Source organism: Pholcus phalangioides, unplaced genomic scaffold (genome assembly GCF_987345545.1).
Source record: "Pholcus phalangioides strain wild (caught in Gottingen) unplaced genomic scaffold, Ppha-v1.0 ptg000001l_1, whole genome shotgun sequence".
Taxonomy (NCBI): Eukaryota; Metazoa; Arthropoda; class Arachnida; order Araneae; family Pholcidae; genus Pholcus; species Pholcus phalangioides.
The window spans coordinates 5,959,397-5,976,177 of NW_028301594.1; the positions used below are offsets into that span (position 1 = coordinate 5,959,397).

Consider the following 16,781-nt stretch of genomic DNA (forward strand, 5'->3'; position numbering starts at 1 on the left):
GGACAGTTTTGCTGACAAAAATTTTTGGTGAGAATCGGGGATTTCACGGGCTCATGAATCCGATATTTTTTAAGCATAAACATTTTTTTTATGGGCATTGTACAATATTTTATCATTTATACGTAGTTTTTATAGTTGCATTTTAATTAGTTTGCTGTATTTTAGAAGTATATGACATCCATATTTGTTATGGGCATTTTTTTTCTCAGCCGCCTCGTTGGGCATTTTACCTATTGTGACTTTGTATTTGTATTTCCCACATTTTTCTTAGTAAAATATAATCACCCCTATTCGTAATGAAATTTCAACTTCGGACATAGTACTTGATTGTATCTAATTATATTTTTTACTTTTGGAACGGCTTGAATACTTTATCCTCGATTTCAATGACACCTCGGCTTTTACGAAAAAAAAAATCTGCAGAATTTTCACTGCCATTATAACCGAGTTTGAGTGCACTGCTTTAAATAATACGTACCTCGACCAAGAGTAATCATACCATCTTTGTACTCTTCTTTGCATATTTCTTGGCACTTTGTGATGACGCATATAAAGCTTAGCTCCATCCTACCGATATAAATCGATATTTAATGTAGCATTTACACTCTCAAAACTAGCTATTTCACATTGATCTCAAACAGATAAGCAAATGTTCTTCAGAGATTCAACTCGGTATTAATGGATTCATTTTCGATGAAAGTGGTTTCAGTGAAATATAATTGACTTCATTAAAAATTCAAGTTCGCGTCAGTGCTTTCGTTGTTTTCGTACAACGCCATATTTATCAGAGAAATTATACAGATCCTATACATTAGTCTATAAATTGATAAAACAAAATGATCTTACCAATAATCTCTCGAATTCTAAGCGACTGGCATTTCTATTGGTGATCACATTCCCAACTTGACCTGTGATTTTCATAAAAATTACGATTCGTCTATTATTCAACTCACACATACATTTTCACGTTTCAATTAATTAAAGATACTTCCTGTACAACATTTTCATGTTTATAAACGTTCAAAAATGCTTATGAATGCAGTGAGGTTATCTTAGTTTCAAGTTTTACATGTTTGGGATACAATTCAAACGTCATACTTTACAGGTACCAAAACCAAATAAAACTCATTTTCAAAATTTTTCTTGCATTAGCTTCAAAAATATTCAATTTACGTTCACAATTAATAATTGAACAATCTTTATGCATATTTTAGCAAGTTTAAAATCATGGTATTAAATCATGATTCAAGACACAATTCATCAATACAAGAAAATTGCAAACTACATATTTGCTTGATATCATAATGAATTTGTTAGGCCTATTATATATAAAATTGTATCACAATGTTTCTTTCATCTTATATACGTCGCTAAATAATAATATTTTTAAATCATTAACTCCATTCCTGTTGTGACTCATTGCAGTAGTATCCCGGAGTTATACTTTGTAGGTACGGAACTAAGCACGTAAGTCGAATTCACTTAAGTCGGGTTTAATTTTGCATATAAATACATTGAATAGCAGTTGATTGGAACCAATATTTCTGAAAAAACATGTCTTTCGAAAAAAATCACTATCAAAATGAAAGGTTTTCATTCATATGTAACTAAAAATTCTCATCAATATTTTTGACTTAGTCCAAATAATTTACAAAGGGTAGTCATATGTAGTGCAGTATTTGGTGATAGTTCATACCCCACCGTCGCCACTGTGGTGGTCGGCTGAATTTGGTTCTCTGTGGTTCCCGACTTCAAATGCGATCCGTCTCACCGTTAAAAAGTTTCGCCACAGAGAGTAACAGGCCTTCGCGGCGTAATTATTCAGTCATTACACTCCACTCATAATTGGAAAAATTGATGGCAGCACTACGCATAACAAACATTACACAGAAACAAACTTCATGTCAGATTCACAACACGTACACGCACATTCCGGCATGTACCAATTCGTTAGAAATTCCGAAGAGGAATGCGTACGAGGTGCATATAGTAGTAGTATTTGGGATACTTTCTTCTAGCGAAAGAAATGAGCCTCTAAACTAAATAAAGCAGAGTGATTTTGATATTAGTTTTTTGTTTCTTTGTAAAGTCAAACTTCTGAGTCAAGTAAAATGTCGAAAATAATTCGAGTGGCAGCTCAGCAACCTGTGAATAAATTTTAAACATTTCGAAATGCGACAATTCTATAAAAATGTAAGGTATGTTTCCAAATGATTCTAAGATCCAAATTGATCTTAAAAAATCGCTGGCAAAGTTTATATCTTAAGCTGCTTTCCCGGTTCCTACTTTTAGCAGCATCGAAAATTAGCTCAGCTCCGCTACATCTGATTGAATCTCCCGACAATACATTTTTACTTAAAATGTCATCATAACAAAAATATTATAATCATGCATCGTAATAAAACATCATAATTAAAATATTGTTTCCATCTCAGCTATAATCCCATAACGCTTACAAAACGTAGCATTTTTTTTGCAGAAAATCACGTAACTTCGAAATAGCGTCAAACGGGGTATGACTATATTTTCAATATGTGGACGTATTATTTTTTTTCCCCTTTCTTTCTTTCACTATATTATTTTTAATAACCTATTTATGAGGAGAATTATGGTGTTTTTGGGGCAAACAAGCCAGCTTAGCTGCAAAATATTCCGTATCTGTATTTGATTAAACGAATACATTATCTTAGAAAATAATGCACGTATACTGATTTATACTGAAATAACTACGAATGTCTAACATGCGCAACATGAAATGAAGTGATTTTCACATTTGTATACTTCACCAAATTCGTTAATCTCACGTTGAATTGTTCAAAGGCAACACACCAAGAGCATTGGAAAATAAGAATGAACATGGCCAAAGAGATGAATGAAATCTTTTAACAGCATCAATAACGCCTGAATACAAATATATGAATGCGTCACATTCTATGTCGACGCCGAGACTTCCCGTGATAAGAAAGTTCGAGGAAATCAGTGAGAGTAAATAATTAATCAATTCCCAATCGAAGCGGAAAATCTTCCCAATCGAATAGGGAACTTCGCGCGGTAAGGTAGTACAGAGATTCGAAATCTATTTCGGTTTTGTCAAGATACACACAACATGTTGTCCACCAAATCATTATTTCGAAATGATAAGAGAATACGACGTGGCGAAAATTCATTCCTCCTTTTATGTGCGATTCGTCTCCTTTGGGAACAAATGGGATTTTCTCGGAAGTCAGACACATGCATTCATAGTATTCAGGTCTGTCTCAAAATGTTTACACAGTCTCCACAACCGTAGACTACAAAAACATACTTTCAATTACAAAAATTTTTTCAAATGGTTAGCAAACACTTAGAATCTTAAAATTTTTTCGAGAGGTCGTATAGATGAAAAATGAAGAGGATAATTTTTTATACAGTTTTTGTGTGTTAATACTTCCAATTGTTGGAATGTAGATCCTGCTCTGAAAAGTCATGTGTGCAAAAATCTTTCATATTTTTACATGCAATATTTATCGAGATATTGAATATACAGGGAGGATACTGTCGGCTCAATAATTACACACGTGATTGTTTGAGAAAACTAATGCAGTAAAGTTTTCCGTTTTTTAAGATATGATTAATATTTAATGAGTTATATAACGTTTTCAATTTTTGTGATGTGTCATTTTTGTAACGGACCGTTACGCGCCGAACACCGAAAGAAAGTAAATCTCTTCCCGAGTTATGGGGTTGCCGCGTTTAGAAAATGAACTGAAATATTCAATCCCGTTATAGAAGCCCAGTTGGATTATTTTCCTTCACGATTGAAGCATTTTCTCTTCATGAAGAGTAATGTTATGATCTTGTTATTATGTAACAAGTTCGCCAACCCTATTGGCAAATTTATCACCAGAACTGTAAAGTGTTAGCCGAATGCTATCAATTTGGAAAATTGTTTTCCCAAAACCAAGACATTTCTTGCCAAAAAATGTGGTAATTTTTTCTCCTTCACTATCAAGTCAAACTTTTTGAGGGAAGGTGCATACAGCGTACGCGTTTAGTGCGCGATCGTTTTTTTACGCTGTAGTTTCGTTCAGATTGCATTGTAATTAATGAAACAGGGCAATATTTTTCGAGTACAGTGAAACTTCTCTACAACGATATTCGATATAACGATAAATATATTTATAACAATATTTTTTGCACGTGTTGTTTAGAAATGTCTCTATTCTAATGTTAAAGTTCTGCCTCTCGATGTAACGATAATCGCTCTACAACGAAATTTTTTCTTCGTTATATTGAGGTTTCGCTGCAATTTTAAACTTTCATCGAAACTGTTACTCGTGAAATGCTTCAATGAAGAATTTGAAGATGGCAACACGACGAAGATGACTGGTGGAAACAGAATAATAACGCGATTAAAATCAAACCGAAAATTCAAATTACTTTATGAAGTGACATATTCAAAATAATTCGTGATTTCAGATTTTTTCTATTGATTATTCATCGAGTTACATTTGCATACCGATTTCTATTTGGTGTAACAAAGATTTTTCATTTCCTTGTGACTGCAATTGATTTTTATCGCGCTGAAATGTAAATAAATTTACGTTCCCTTTTTACAAGAAAGATTCTGTGTGCGACGTTCGAAAATTTTTTCAGCCTACATAATTCGCGGGCCATGTTCTGGTTAGGAGGAGGAGGAGGAGCCTACATGATTCGCGCAGAACCCTTAGTCCTCTTTTTTAGATAAAATTTCACTCGGCTGTGCGCAGGGGCGTAGCCAGAAATTTCGTTCGGGGGGGGGGACCACTTTCATTTCGGGGGGGGGGGGACCAAAGTGACAGAACAATGGATTTGGCCATCTTTTTCCCTTTTTTCGGTCATTTTCTCACATTTCGGAGGGGGGGACCAGACCCCCAAGTCCCCCCCCCTCGCTACGCCCCTGGCTGTGCGTATTTATAAGGGGGCGATCGCACAGGGCCCCTCTTAAGGACGGACCTCTTAGTATAGGCGCTTTAGGCTCTCACCGTTCTAGGGTCTACTAATTTTGCCGCCCCTTTGAGATGCTATTGCATTTCGTTTTTCAGTTTTTTCCAGAAAAACTATGCCCCCTCCTCCTCTATATAAAGTTCTCAATTTTCAAAATGAAAGACATATCTTTTACGGTTATATCTCTAAATAATGTTTTGAGCATTGTTTCATGCACTCACTTATAACATAAATGAGATGCCAGTAAAAATTTTTAACTGTATTTTTTAGACTTCATTAAGACATGTTGCAACTGTGATCAATTTCATTCATCAAGGTTATTATGTCAATCAGGTTAATTTTTTGCCGCAGAATTACAATCAACAGCCGTGACGGAACCATGGCCCCCTCACCCACATCTATGACAGGGCCCCTAGACTAGGATATTTATCGGGCATCCAAGCCAGAGTTTTCGCGGGCCCTTCTATAGTGAATTTATAGCATGAAAAAACAAAAGATGATAATTCTCTGGGGCCCCAGGGTACCCTGTAAACCCACCCTTATGGGGGGCATGGATGCATCATTTTTATTTTTGGGCATAGCGAGCACGTAAACATTTCAAAAGTGCACAAAAAGAGGAGGAAAAAAACTGGTTTTTGCTTTCTTTTGATTTCTCTCTAGTGTAGCAGGTTATTTTCATTTTCAAAAACACCCAAGTTATACAATTTATAACTTGGCAGGGTTATGAAGTGACGTTATCGATTTTTAAAGCGTTATAACTCCTTAATCATGGTGAGGTGTCAAAGTTAGGTAAAAAAAAACAAAAAAAAAACCGCGAAACTTTTCCCTATTAGTTTTTCATGAGGAATCGCGCGAGTAATTATTGGGCAGTCGATAGTATCCACTCTGTATAAAACTATTATGTTTTGGCAATTTATCATTGTGTTGGCAAGCTTTCATTTGCTCAAAAGTTGCCACTTTTAAGGACTGTACACGAATAGAACTCAACCATTTTATTTTTTCATTCATAATAAATAGCAATAACATTTTTTTACAACTAGTTTCACAATTATATTTCTCTACAACTATTTTGACAATTATAGAATTTTTACAACTTTGAATTTAATTGACGTTTCGTAGTATGTGAACCTACATCCCCAATCATTGGCGATAAATTCTGAAAAATTCGGTCAAATGACTTCGTCAATACTGCGTTTAAAAATATCAATTTTTTTAAATGACTTCTCATAGCCGCATTTATATTTCACTGGCTGGAAGTCTTATTGCACAGGGACTACATAAAGAGTTAATTTTTTCTATATTCTTATGTACACAACACCTTGGAAAAATTTAAGACATTTTGAGTAACAGCGTTTCATTTGAAAACTTTTTATAATTGAAAGTATGTTTCTATAGTCAACGGTTGCAGAAATATCTGCTCTGGAAAAAATTTGGGACAGCCTGTATACACGCAATCTGTCAAACAGTTACAAAGGCGGAAAAGACGTTCAAACCAAATGTCTAACAGCGACAAGACAAAACCCAGTCGCGTAACATTTGCGGAGACTGCGATTCTTTGAAGCAGAATCAACCGAGAAAAAAAAGCTATAAACTCAGTGTCTACGAAGAAATCTCAAGTGAACGAAGAACACACCAAAAAGTTCTCCATTTTAAACATTTTGAAAGTTTTTTTTTCCAATTCTCACAACACCGTTAACATTAGCTTTTAAGCCATTAACTGACGGCAATTAGTGTGTATAGTGGATCTAATTAGCTTTGATTAATTGACTCGCACATACGATCCCGAAACCTACGCAAATCTTTTAGAAGCGGTAGGTAAAAAAACAGCTTATATCCGTAATTTTTGTTCAACTAAGAACTTTGTTGTGTTAATGGATTATTTCATGTTAATGAGTATGGGATTTTATGGACTGGGGTGTCTCTCTTGGGAGTCCTTATCTCTCTCACTTTCCCTCTCTACTTTTTCAAATTCTGATAATGCCTAGGCTTACTGGTTACTGAAATGTGCACTGATTTCTCTCTCTATCCATGCCAATAGTGTTTTGTTTTTGTTTAAAAACAAAAAAGAATTCTGAAATACTTAATTTCTCTCATTGGGTTAGCAGCGAAAAACCATGAGAAAAAGACTATATTATTTATATTCCTTTTAGACCCCGAGTGTTTATTTTTTGAATTTTTAAGATTTTTCTTTAGCGTTGACATTAAAAAATGCTATAAAAACAAAATTTTAGCGAATATTTATTTATTTTTAATCGAATTTTATCGAAAATACAGACCTACGCAAACGTGTGGTGGTCTGGGTTTCAGCTTGTGAAATGTGACATGGTGATATAAGATATAATTATTCATAAGATAGGAGATCTGGGCGATTTCCTTCGCGGAAGATATATCTTCTCACACTGAAGTAAATAAAAATGCTTAAACAAATGTCACATTGACAGTTGATTGAACATTCGCCGTCAACGTGTAACGGAGAAATGTTTTTTTGGGTCGAAAGGCCATCTTGAGGTTGAGCTCTTTCACAACATTGCTGTCGGTGTGGTTCTCACCATCATCTCAGTTTTAATTTCTTGAGGTGATAGAAGACAATTTTCCTGCAATTTAATCATTCTGTAAAAATTCGATTTTATTCGAAATTCATTTCAAAAACTGATTTTTTTAATAAATTTAAAAATCTGTTTTGTCTATAATTTCAAAAATTGGGTTTTCAATCATTTAAAAATAAATTTTATCAATTATTTTAAAAATTGATTTTATCAAAACGTTGTCTACAACAGGGGTCTTCAACGACAAATAGGAACCCCCCCCCCGAAGCTATAGTTACAGTATTTATAGTAATTTCTGAAAAAAAAAGCTTGTGTGATGAAAAAACATGTTCCCGAATTCATGTGGAAGTATAATTTTTAAATTATTTTTCCAAAACATTTTGGAATCGATGAGAAAAATAATTTCAGAAATAATGAGAAATGAACTAACACTCAACTTCATAATTGGTGAAGAATAATTTCACACATAATTTATGAGAAATAATTTCACACATAATTTATGAGAAATAATTTCACACATAATTTATGAGAAATAATTTCAAACATAATTTAGGAGAAATAATTTCACACATAATTTATGAGAAATAATTTCAAACATAATTTAGGAGAAATAATTTCACACATAATCGATAAGAAAAATTTTTATAATTATTGAAAGTAACAATTTTTAATTATTGAGCTAAGTAATTTCAGAATTAGTGGAAAAAAAGATTATTTCACTGTTTATAAAAATTCATAACTAATGAAAAATATTTCCAGAATTAATGAAAAAAATAATTTCACAATTAATGAAAAAATAATAATTTCACAATTAATGAAAAAATAATAATTTCACAATTAATGAAAAAATAATAATTTCACAATTAATGAAAAAAAATATTTTCAGATTCAATAAAAACTCAGCTCTTAAGAGAGCTTTGAATCGATTAAAATATTTTATTGATTAACCAAAATTTAAATCGATATAATTCTATAATATTAATTGATGCTATGAAAAAAAATAGATTTATTTAATTTCATGAATTTTTCTGCCTGATGTAAATGAAAATATAGGAATAGATTTATTAGATGCCTGCTTTTGAATCTTGAGTTAATTAATCACTAATTCAAAATGGTATACAAAGCATCCTGTAAGTGCTAATGCGGCCTTTATCTCATCACACGTTCATCGTAGAGTATTGGTTTTAGTTAAAGCAATATGCTCAAAATGTGTTCGAGAATCACTCTGTACCAGTTTCGAGAGTGAAAATACAGTGTTTCAAAAAGAATCATCCGATTTCAAAAACTCATAACTATTCAGCTTTTAATCCGTTTTGATCGAATAATGTATGGGTAGAAAGAGGAAAATCTCGAGGTTTCACGCAGTTGCCGACAGGTAGCGCTAATGCTCTTTCTTCGGCCGCCACTTCAGTGTTTGTCAAGATGGCGACTGCACAACAGAAATCGTTTTGTGTTCTCAGCTTCGTGAAGTGCGAGTCCGTAAAAATTGTTCATCTTGCTTTTCGTTGACAATACCTTGGTGTTGAACTTTCTACCGCTCAGAGCATTAGGCATAAACAATTCCAAGACACGGGTTGTCTGGGTATAGGGAAATCCCCCGGCCGTCCCCTCATGTCAGACGAAAATGTGGAACGCATCCGACAGTTTCGCACGTAGTCCACAGAAATCCACTCGCAGTGGACGCAAACATGCTCGCAAAAGTTTGGGATGAATTTGACTACCGTATAGACATATGCCGTGCATTCCAAGGTGGACATATTGATCACCTTTAATTTCGGTTTATAAAAAAACTTTGATTAGCCATGTAATATAAAATTAGTCTTAAAGCGTCCGTGTTCAATATTTTCCGTAATATACGCATTTCAAATTGGGTGATTCTTTTTGAAACACCCTGTACAGTGTATCACAAAAAAAAAATAAATCTAAATTTTTGTATACGGTCTTCCTGTCCTCCAACTTCAAATCAGAAAGTTGTTACCCTGTCTCTGCAGACGACAACAAAAGCATTATGAATTTATTAATATGACTTAAGAACGTAAGAATTTAAGAACTTAATGACGTAAGCGGAGTGACTTGTTAAACGGAGTAAGCCATAGCTGTGCAAATTGGGACTTTCAAAAAGTGCCCCGGTAAGCGGAGTGACGCGTTAACCTGAGTGACGCGTTAACCGGATGACGCACTAACGAGGTTTGACTGTATTTACTTTGGTTACCGTGGTTCCCTATCAACGTGCTTTAGATATGCATTTGCCTTTATGGTTTGTCACTTATTTAATGCTGCCAGTATTATGTATAATAGTTCATTCCTTCGTAATGGTTTGTCCCTTTTTGTATTCTCCCGGTAATTGAAGAAAACCCGGACAGCGCCGGGTATTATAGCTAGTTATAGATAAATCGTCAATCTCTAAAACTTGAAAAAAAATCACCAGAAGGTGTTAACTCTTTCACTGGAGAAACGTCGAGAAGAATTTCAGTCCACTATAGTTTTTTAACAATAAAAAACAAATGCTATTTATATTTGCTATGGGCATTTATAAAGCAGGTATCAGTTCAGAGACTCAAGTGATTGGGATTCTTCAAAAAATCATGTCTAACAACATTCATTAGGCATCAATATCAAATTATCGAGAGATAGGACAGCTAACGAACAATTACGCTAACAACAACAACAACGATTCATCATGACACTGCAAACAAATGCGCCGTTCGCGTTCGAAGCCCGTTGTTTTAATTTATTTTATTCATTTATTTTGTTTGTCGCGATTCCAACATTCGGAACATCGAGAACCAATAAAAATCAAAAGAAAAAAAAAAACGAATTGTAATGGTGTCTGTATTGGAATTCGATGCTTCCTCTTAAACGAAGTGAAGTATGTGGACACCAGGTGGCTCTGGTTCTCGAGTGGGTTACTTGAATCAACAGGAAACCATCTAACAAGCTAGATGATGATAGAGAAGTAAAAAAAAAAGCTTCCGTGGGACAATTGTAAAGGGAGTGCTGTATCGAAAAAGGAGATTCCGGAAAAAAAAAAGGCTGGCATTATATCAAAGATTTTCAGGAAACGCTTCCAAGAGGAACCAATGAACGCACTCGCAACCAAAATTTGGTTGTGTGTACCTTTACTCAACTCTTACCTATACACAGTACAAAACTGATTGTGCGTCTGTTATTGTTACTGAACTACAAATAAACAGTGGGTGCAGTTACAGAGTAATTCAGAAAGGTCTCCTCAACTTTGAAATGATCACAATTTGGAAAAAGTAATAGAAAGATGAAACAAGTACACAGTTCAATGGGGAAGCTTGCGATTTCAAAACCGGTTTGTGAAATTGGTCACAACTTTGGCTAATAGATAGCGCCACAATTTTTTACACCAGAGGGGGTTCTCCAACGCTTGGCCCTCGAAGCTTCTTACAGTGACTCGCCGACTGCAGGCTTACATAACTGCACAATTCATAGAAATGCAGAAAAAAAAATGAGGGGTATTAATACGCCGTGAGACAACTGCTTCGACAAGGGGCTTCCAGCATCGTTTGGTAAGGGACAATTCCAGGTTTTGGTGTCGCAGGCAGGTTTTTCTAATAGGGTTGTTATCAATAAATATGGAATAGCTTAGCTTTGGGGGGTCGTGAATTCTTACACAGTTGACGCGTTAGAAAAGAAGTACGATAAACATATTGGAATAATTTGAGAAGCTTTAAACATGCTTAGATATGGTATTCCGGAATTGGTGACAAACAATATTTTTTTAAATTACTCTTCCAAAACATTTCAGAACTAACGAGGAAAAAAAATGGTTTTTATAGTTATTAAAAAAATATGTCAGAATTAATCAGAAAATAACCAGAATAATTCAAAGAAATAGTCTCAGAATTGATGAAATATTTTCCAGAATTTTATCGAACGAAATATTTTTCAGAATTAATGAAAAATATTTCCAGAATTATTTAAAGAAATAATTTCAGACTTGCAGAGGACTTTCATATGTAATGAAAAAGGGATTGAAAAAGTGAACTCTGATGGAAATTCAATGAAAAAATTCCAGAATTAATGAAAATTAATATCCGATGAAAAAATTCCAGAATTAATGAAAATTAATATCCGATGAAAAAATTCTAGAATTAATGAAAAGTAATATTCGATGAAAAAATTTCAGAATTAATGAAAATTAATATTCAATGAAAAAATTCTAGAATTAATGAAAATCAATATTCGATGAAAAAATTCCAGAATGAATGAAAATTAATATCCAATGAAAAAAATTCTAGAATTAATGAAAATTAATATTCGATGAAAAAATTCCAGAATGAATGAAAATTAATATCCAATGAAAAAAATTCTAGAATTAATGAAAATTAATATCCGATGAAAAAATTCCAGAATTAATGAAAATTATTATCCGATGAAAAAATTCCAGAATTAATGAAAATTAATATTCGATGAAAAAATTCCAGAATTAATGAAAATTAATATTCGATGAAAAAATTCCAGAATTAATGAAAATTAATATTCGATGAAAAAATTCCAGAATTAATGAAAATTAATATTCGATGAAAAAATTCCAGAATTAATGAAAATTAATATTCGATGAAAAAACAATTTCAGAATCAACGAAAATTCATATGTGATGATCAAGAATTCTGAAACAATTTCAGAATTTTTGTTTACGATAATTCATATTTTATGGAAAAATTTATTTCAGAATGCACAAAATTCTCTAATAATGTGCCCCCCATTTTACTCGGAGAGCTCTGACCCTCTTGATGCCGCTACCCGTCAAAAGATGCCTCTGTGTGATTCTAGATACTGCAGTATGACATTTATGGCCCTCGGGAGAAATTATCAAGAACCCTGCTTTTTAAAAAGAAAGTTATATTTTGTACTTCACAAACATGGGGGAAATCCCATTGCGATTGATTTGAAATGGTCGCATTGCCTAGCTAGAACATGAAAAAAAAAAGTGGAGTTTGCCCCTTTCAGACCCTGCATGCACAAATGTGATAGTTGTCTTTTCTCGCTGTAGACTTTTTTTGAATATGAAGAAGTTAAGCAATGACTTGAGCAAGTTTTTAGTTAGAAATATGGTGAATATGAACTTTGTGGGAGGTAAGCTTTCATCAGAGGGCAGCACTTTAGGGGGGGTTTCAAGATGACTTCCAAGAGAAAGTGCTTCCGGGAAAAGATGATTTATTCATAAAATTTGGAGATGAAATTCTGGAAAAAAAATTTCTATTTTCTATGTGAATAAGAATATACCCTGCATTATTGATTGAAAATTTTTTTTAACGAAATGAATTATTTTTTCGCAAAAAAAATTAAAAATTGGAAAAAAATAAAGATTTGCTTACATTTACGTTTTTAATGTATTTTTTGGGTATCAAAAATGCAAAAACATCTTGAAAATTCCAAAAACAAAAAAAAAATGAATGGTCGGGTCTGAAAGGGTTAAAGCCACTCTTCTCTGCAATGGATGCGTATGCCTCGCAGATGAAGCATTCAAGCTCATACAGTGCTCGAGGAATCTTGCGGCAAACGGTGAAATTCCAATGGTCCCACAGAAAATAAATATTGAAATGAAATGACTGGCACACCACCTGATAGTTAAATACAGATACAAAAAGGCCGCAACAGACAAAGTGCCCAACAAGGTGGCTGAAAAAAATATGCCCATGAAAAAATATGTTTGCCGAATACATATCTCTAAACTACATAAAAAATACAGCAACCCAATAATTATGATGAAATGAAAATACACTGCCTATATAAAAATTACGGTTGCCTCATTATATATGGATAGCTTCTCGATTTATCCCAATTTGTTTATCGTATTTCTTTTTAAACGTGTCAATTGTATTAGAATTGAAGACCCCTAAATACACCACCGGTGTGTAAAAAATTGTAATTAATTTTACACACACCGGTGTATTCCAAATTCCAAACCTGCCCATTAAACGTACTACTTGTTTCATCTTTCTAATCATCACCGTTTCGAAGTTATGCGATTTCAGAGTTAGGGAGTCCTTTCTGAAACACCGCGTACTTTTAAAAGATTGAATACCTATCAATATATTATGCTAAAGCAAGAAGAGACCACGAAGCAATGGTGAATAAACTGGATAAACGTGCATCAGATACGGTCGGAAAAAAGCTCAAATTGACTATAGACAAAAAAAAGGAAGCAATGAATCGTCGCGGTCAGACATGTAACTTGATCGATGTGACATGTTTTAAAAGGAGCAACCACATTATTGTAATTTCCAGGACATTCTCGACCAAGCTTCCGCAAACCGTTACCTTCAGCGAAATCGTACACGTTTTTTGCATACATTTGCAATTACAAGTATGTAAACATCTAACTTTTTTGGAAGAAATGGGCCCTAATCCACAGATCCGTGAATTCAATGCAGTAGATTTGAATTAGGATAGAATATAACTCTTCATTTCTCACTATCTGGCGATTTTTTTGTGATGGTTGTTAGCATATTTTCCCACTTTGAACGAAAAATTTTCGATCGCTTTTGCCAATACCCGATGTCCCGTATTTTTCCGTATTGAATATACGAATTACTTGGCTTTAATTTTGATAAAATATTTTCTCACATAATATATATTAATTTATTAGAAAATTGACTTTTGAAAATAATGAAATGTTCTTGAGACTCACCCACTATCGTTGCAAAAATGAAGACTCCTATTAAATAGCTGATGATTGTGAAAAGGTACCTGGAAAAAAAAGAAGAAATACATTTTCAAAAAAAGTTTCGAAATTTAGACCCCGACAGGAATACCTGATAAAAGAGAAATACATAAAAATGAAATTTGTTACAGCTAATGTACTACGAAAAGAAGTTTTCCTTGTGGAATCAAAGGTTTTCAAACTTTTTAAATCAGCGGTATCCTTGAGAAAAGATCACTACTTCGTAAAATCCATAGGCGTCCCTCTCAGAACATCCTGGGGTGTCGTTTCAAACCATTTGTGAATTGTGATTTTGTTCGATGATGGTATTTTCTCAAATATCGCAAACAAATTTTAAAAGCGTTTAACAATAAAGGTACCAACGCAACGAAATCACACAAGCAACTCATACCCATTCCTGAGAGAAATTTCTGTTGGATTGGTGCTTGCAGGAATGTGTTGTGATCCGAACTCAAAAGTGATTGTTGAGGGGAATGAGTATCATGATTTCGAGAAGTGCTGCCACCTGTCTTCCGAATTCGGAAGCAATGTTTTCTGCTTTCGTCGAAGAAATTTTAGTAAGTTTTTGCGACACTTCAATTTTTCACTTCACCGATCTCTCAGAGCTTGTAGCTTGCCATTAAATACGTATATCGTGTAGGTGTCACCTTATGGGTTTGTTTGTGCCAAAATCAAAGTGTCGCCAAAATCTGCAACCGCCAATTCCGAATTTTCGTCAACAGAATATTATTAGGGCAATTTTTAAACATATATATAATTCGAAAAAAAGTATTTCAGAGGTTAAACACTCAATTTAATCCCCAATAACAAAATACAAGGTTCCCCTTAAAAAGTCGCAAGTAGTCAAAAATTCATAAAAACGGAAGGAAATGGTACGTTTGATAGCAGCATGCGAAAAAGTTATTCTCACAAAGAGAGATTTTTTACGATACAGAAAAAAATGAGTTCAAATTGTTCTTAACAGGGAGAGCGGCAACAATTGTAAGTACTAAAAAATATCACTTTTTGCGGCGATTAAACACAATACCAAAGCGTTGGTAAACATGATAAATCGTACTAGATGATGTACAACACATGATAATTCATACATGTACTACGTATATTCGGGTACGATCGTAAAATTTGTTTTCATTATGTCGGGGTACGATCGTAAAATTTGTTTTCATTATATCAGGGTACGATCGTAAAATTTGTTTTCATTATGTCGGGGTACGATCGTAAAATTTGTTTTCATTATATCGGGCTCCGACTATATTCATCATACTTACTATATCCATTTGTAAATTTTTTTTCATATTCATGAAATTCACCATTTATACACTAGAATATTAAGCATAATCACAGAAAAAGGCGATAAATTTCAAGTATTTATCAAATTTACCAACAACACTTCTGGGTATTATGCGTATTCGCCGGTAAAAAGTGATAAATTTATTAAACTTACCAAGATGATTGGTGAGTACGCATAATAACCGGTTATTATGCATAACAACCGCAATTTATCTCATTAACCGCATGTTAGGTATTTATGGTGATGAAATATATTTCAAATTTTCCTAAAAATTTGATTTTTTGTTTTTCCTTAAAAACAAAATTTAATTAAAAATAATTCAATGCATAAATATCGATTTCTAGAACATTTATTCAAAACTCGAGCCAATATTTTTCTTAATAAATAGCTACAGTATAGTCTTATATAATTAAAATAAATAAATAAAATAAAACAGGGAATATACACGGAACCAAGTTGTTGTTTTAAAGATAAAAAAGCAAACTTTATTATATCTATATTTGTAAAAAAAATCAAATTAAGTTTCAAAACTAGATGATAACCAGGGAGTTCTCCCCTAATTTACTCCACGAAACGACTCGGTTACCTTAATTAAGAATGTTTGCTTAGGCGTGAGACTTAATTTTATTGGAAAACAATTTTTAACAGGGTTAAAGATATATATATGTATTAGAGGTATCGCGTAAATACTTCTCCAACACATCCTTTCGAGAAGACTGATTAATTAAAGCATCGGAAAAATTTATACGTCGTCCACTTTTTCTTGTTATTTCGAAAAAGTGATAGTGGGAAAGTGTAATAAATAAATAAAATGATTATCACCAAAAAAAGAGGTTCTTCTTTAAACTGAAATATCCTCATAAATATCGTTCCTACGTGTGAGGAATTTCAATTTTGTTTTGAAAATATCTAAGAAATTTAGTTTTTTTTAATTCAAAATATCACAACAACCCTGGGATAAAATTGCAAAGCATGGCTGTCTATCTGTCGCAGGAACTAGTTCTGGCTTGTAGCTTGGCTGGTGTATTTTTTGATCTTTGGCGACTTTCTTTCTGAATCTCACTTTGGCTGTTTCGGTGGGATGTGATTATTTACTCTTTTAACTTTTTGGATGCTACACAGTTTTTAATCTGGGATAAGATTGCAATGCTTAACTGTCTATCTGTCGCAGGAATTGGTTCCGGCTCGAGTCTTGGTTGGTGTATTTTTTTTGTACTTTGGCGACTTTTTCTCAGAATCTCATTTTAGGTGTTTTGGTGGGATGTGGTTTTTTGTTTCTTTT

At 33.4% G+C, this 16,781-nt stretch overlaps 1 protein-coding gene across 1 annotated transcript in view; it reads right to left on the reverse strand.

The window, feature by feature from the left end:
• The window catches only part of Cngl (Cyclic nucleotide-gated ion channel-like), a 149,206-nt gene that overhangs the window by 47,272 nt on the left and 85,153 nt on the right, over positions 1-16,781 (reverse strand). The window contains exons 6-8 of the mRNA XM_089244422.1: positions 14,176-14,234; positions 847-908; positions 479-567 (exon numbers count right to left, since the gene is read on the reverse strand). Of these exons, the coding sequence (XP_089100548.1) occupies positions 479-567; positions 847-908; positions 14,176-14,234 (210 nt within the window). The remainder of the gene's footprint in view (positions 1-478; positions 568-846; positions 909-14,175; positions 14,235-16,781) is intronic.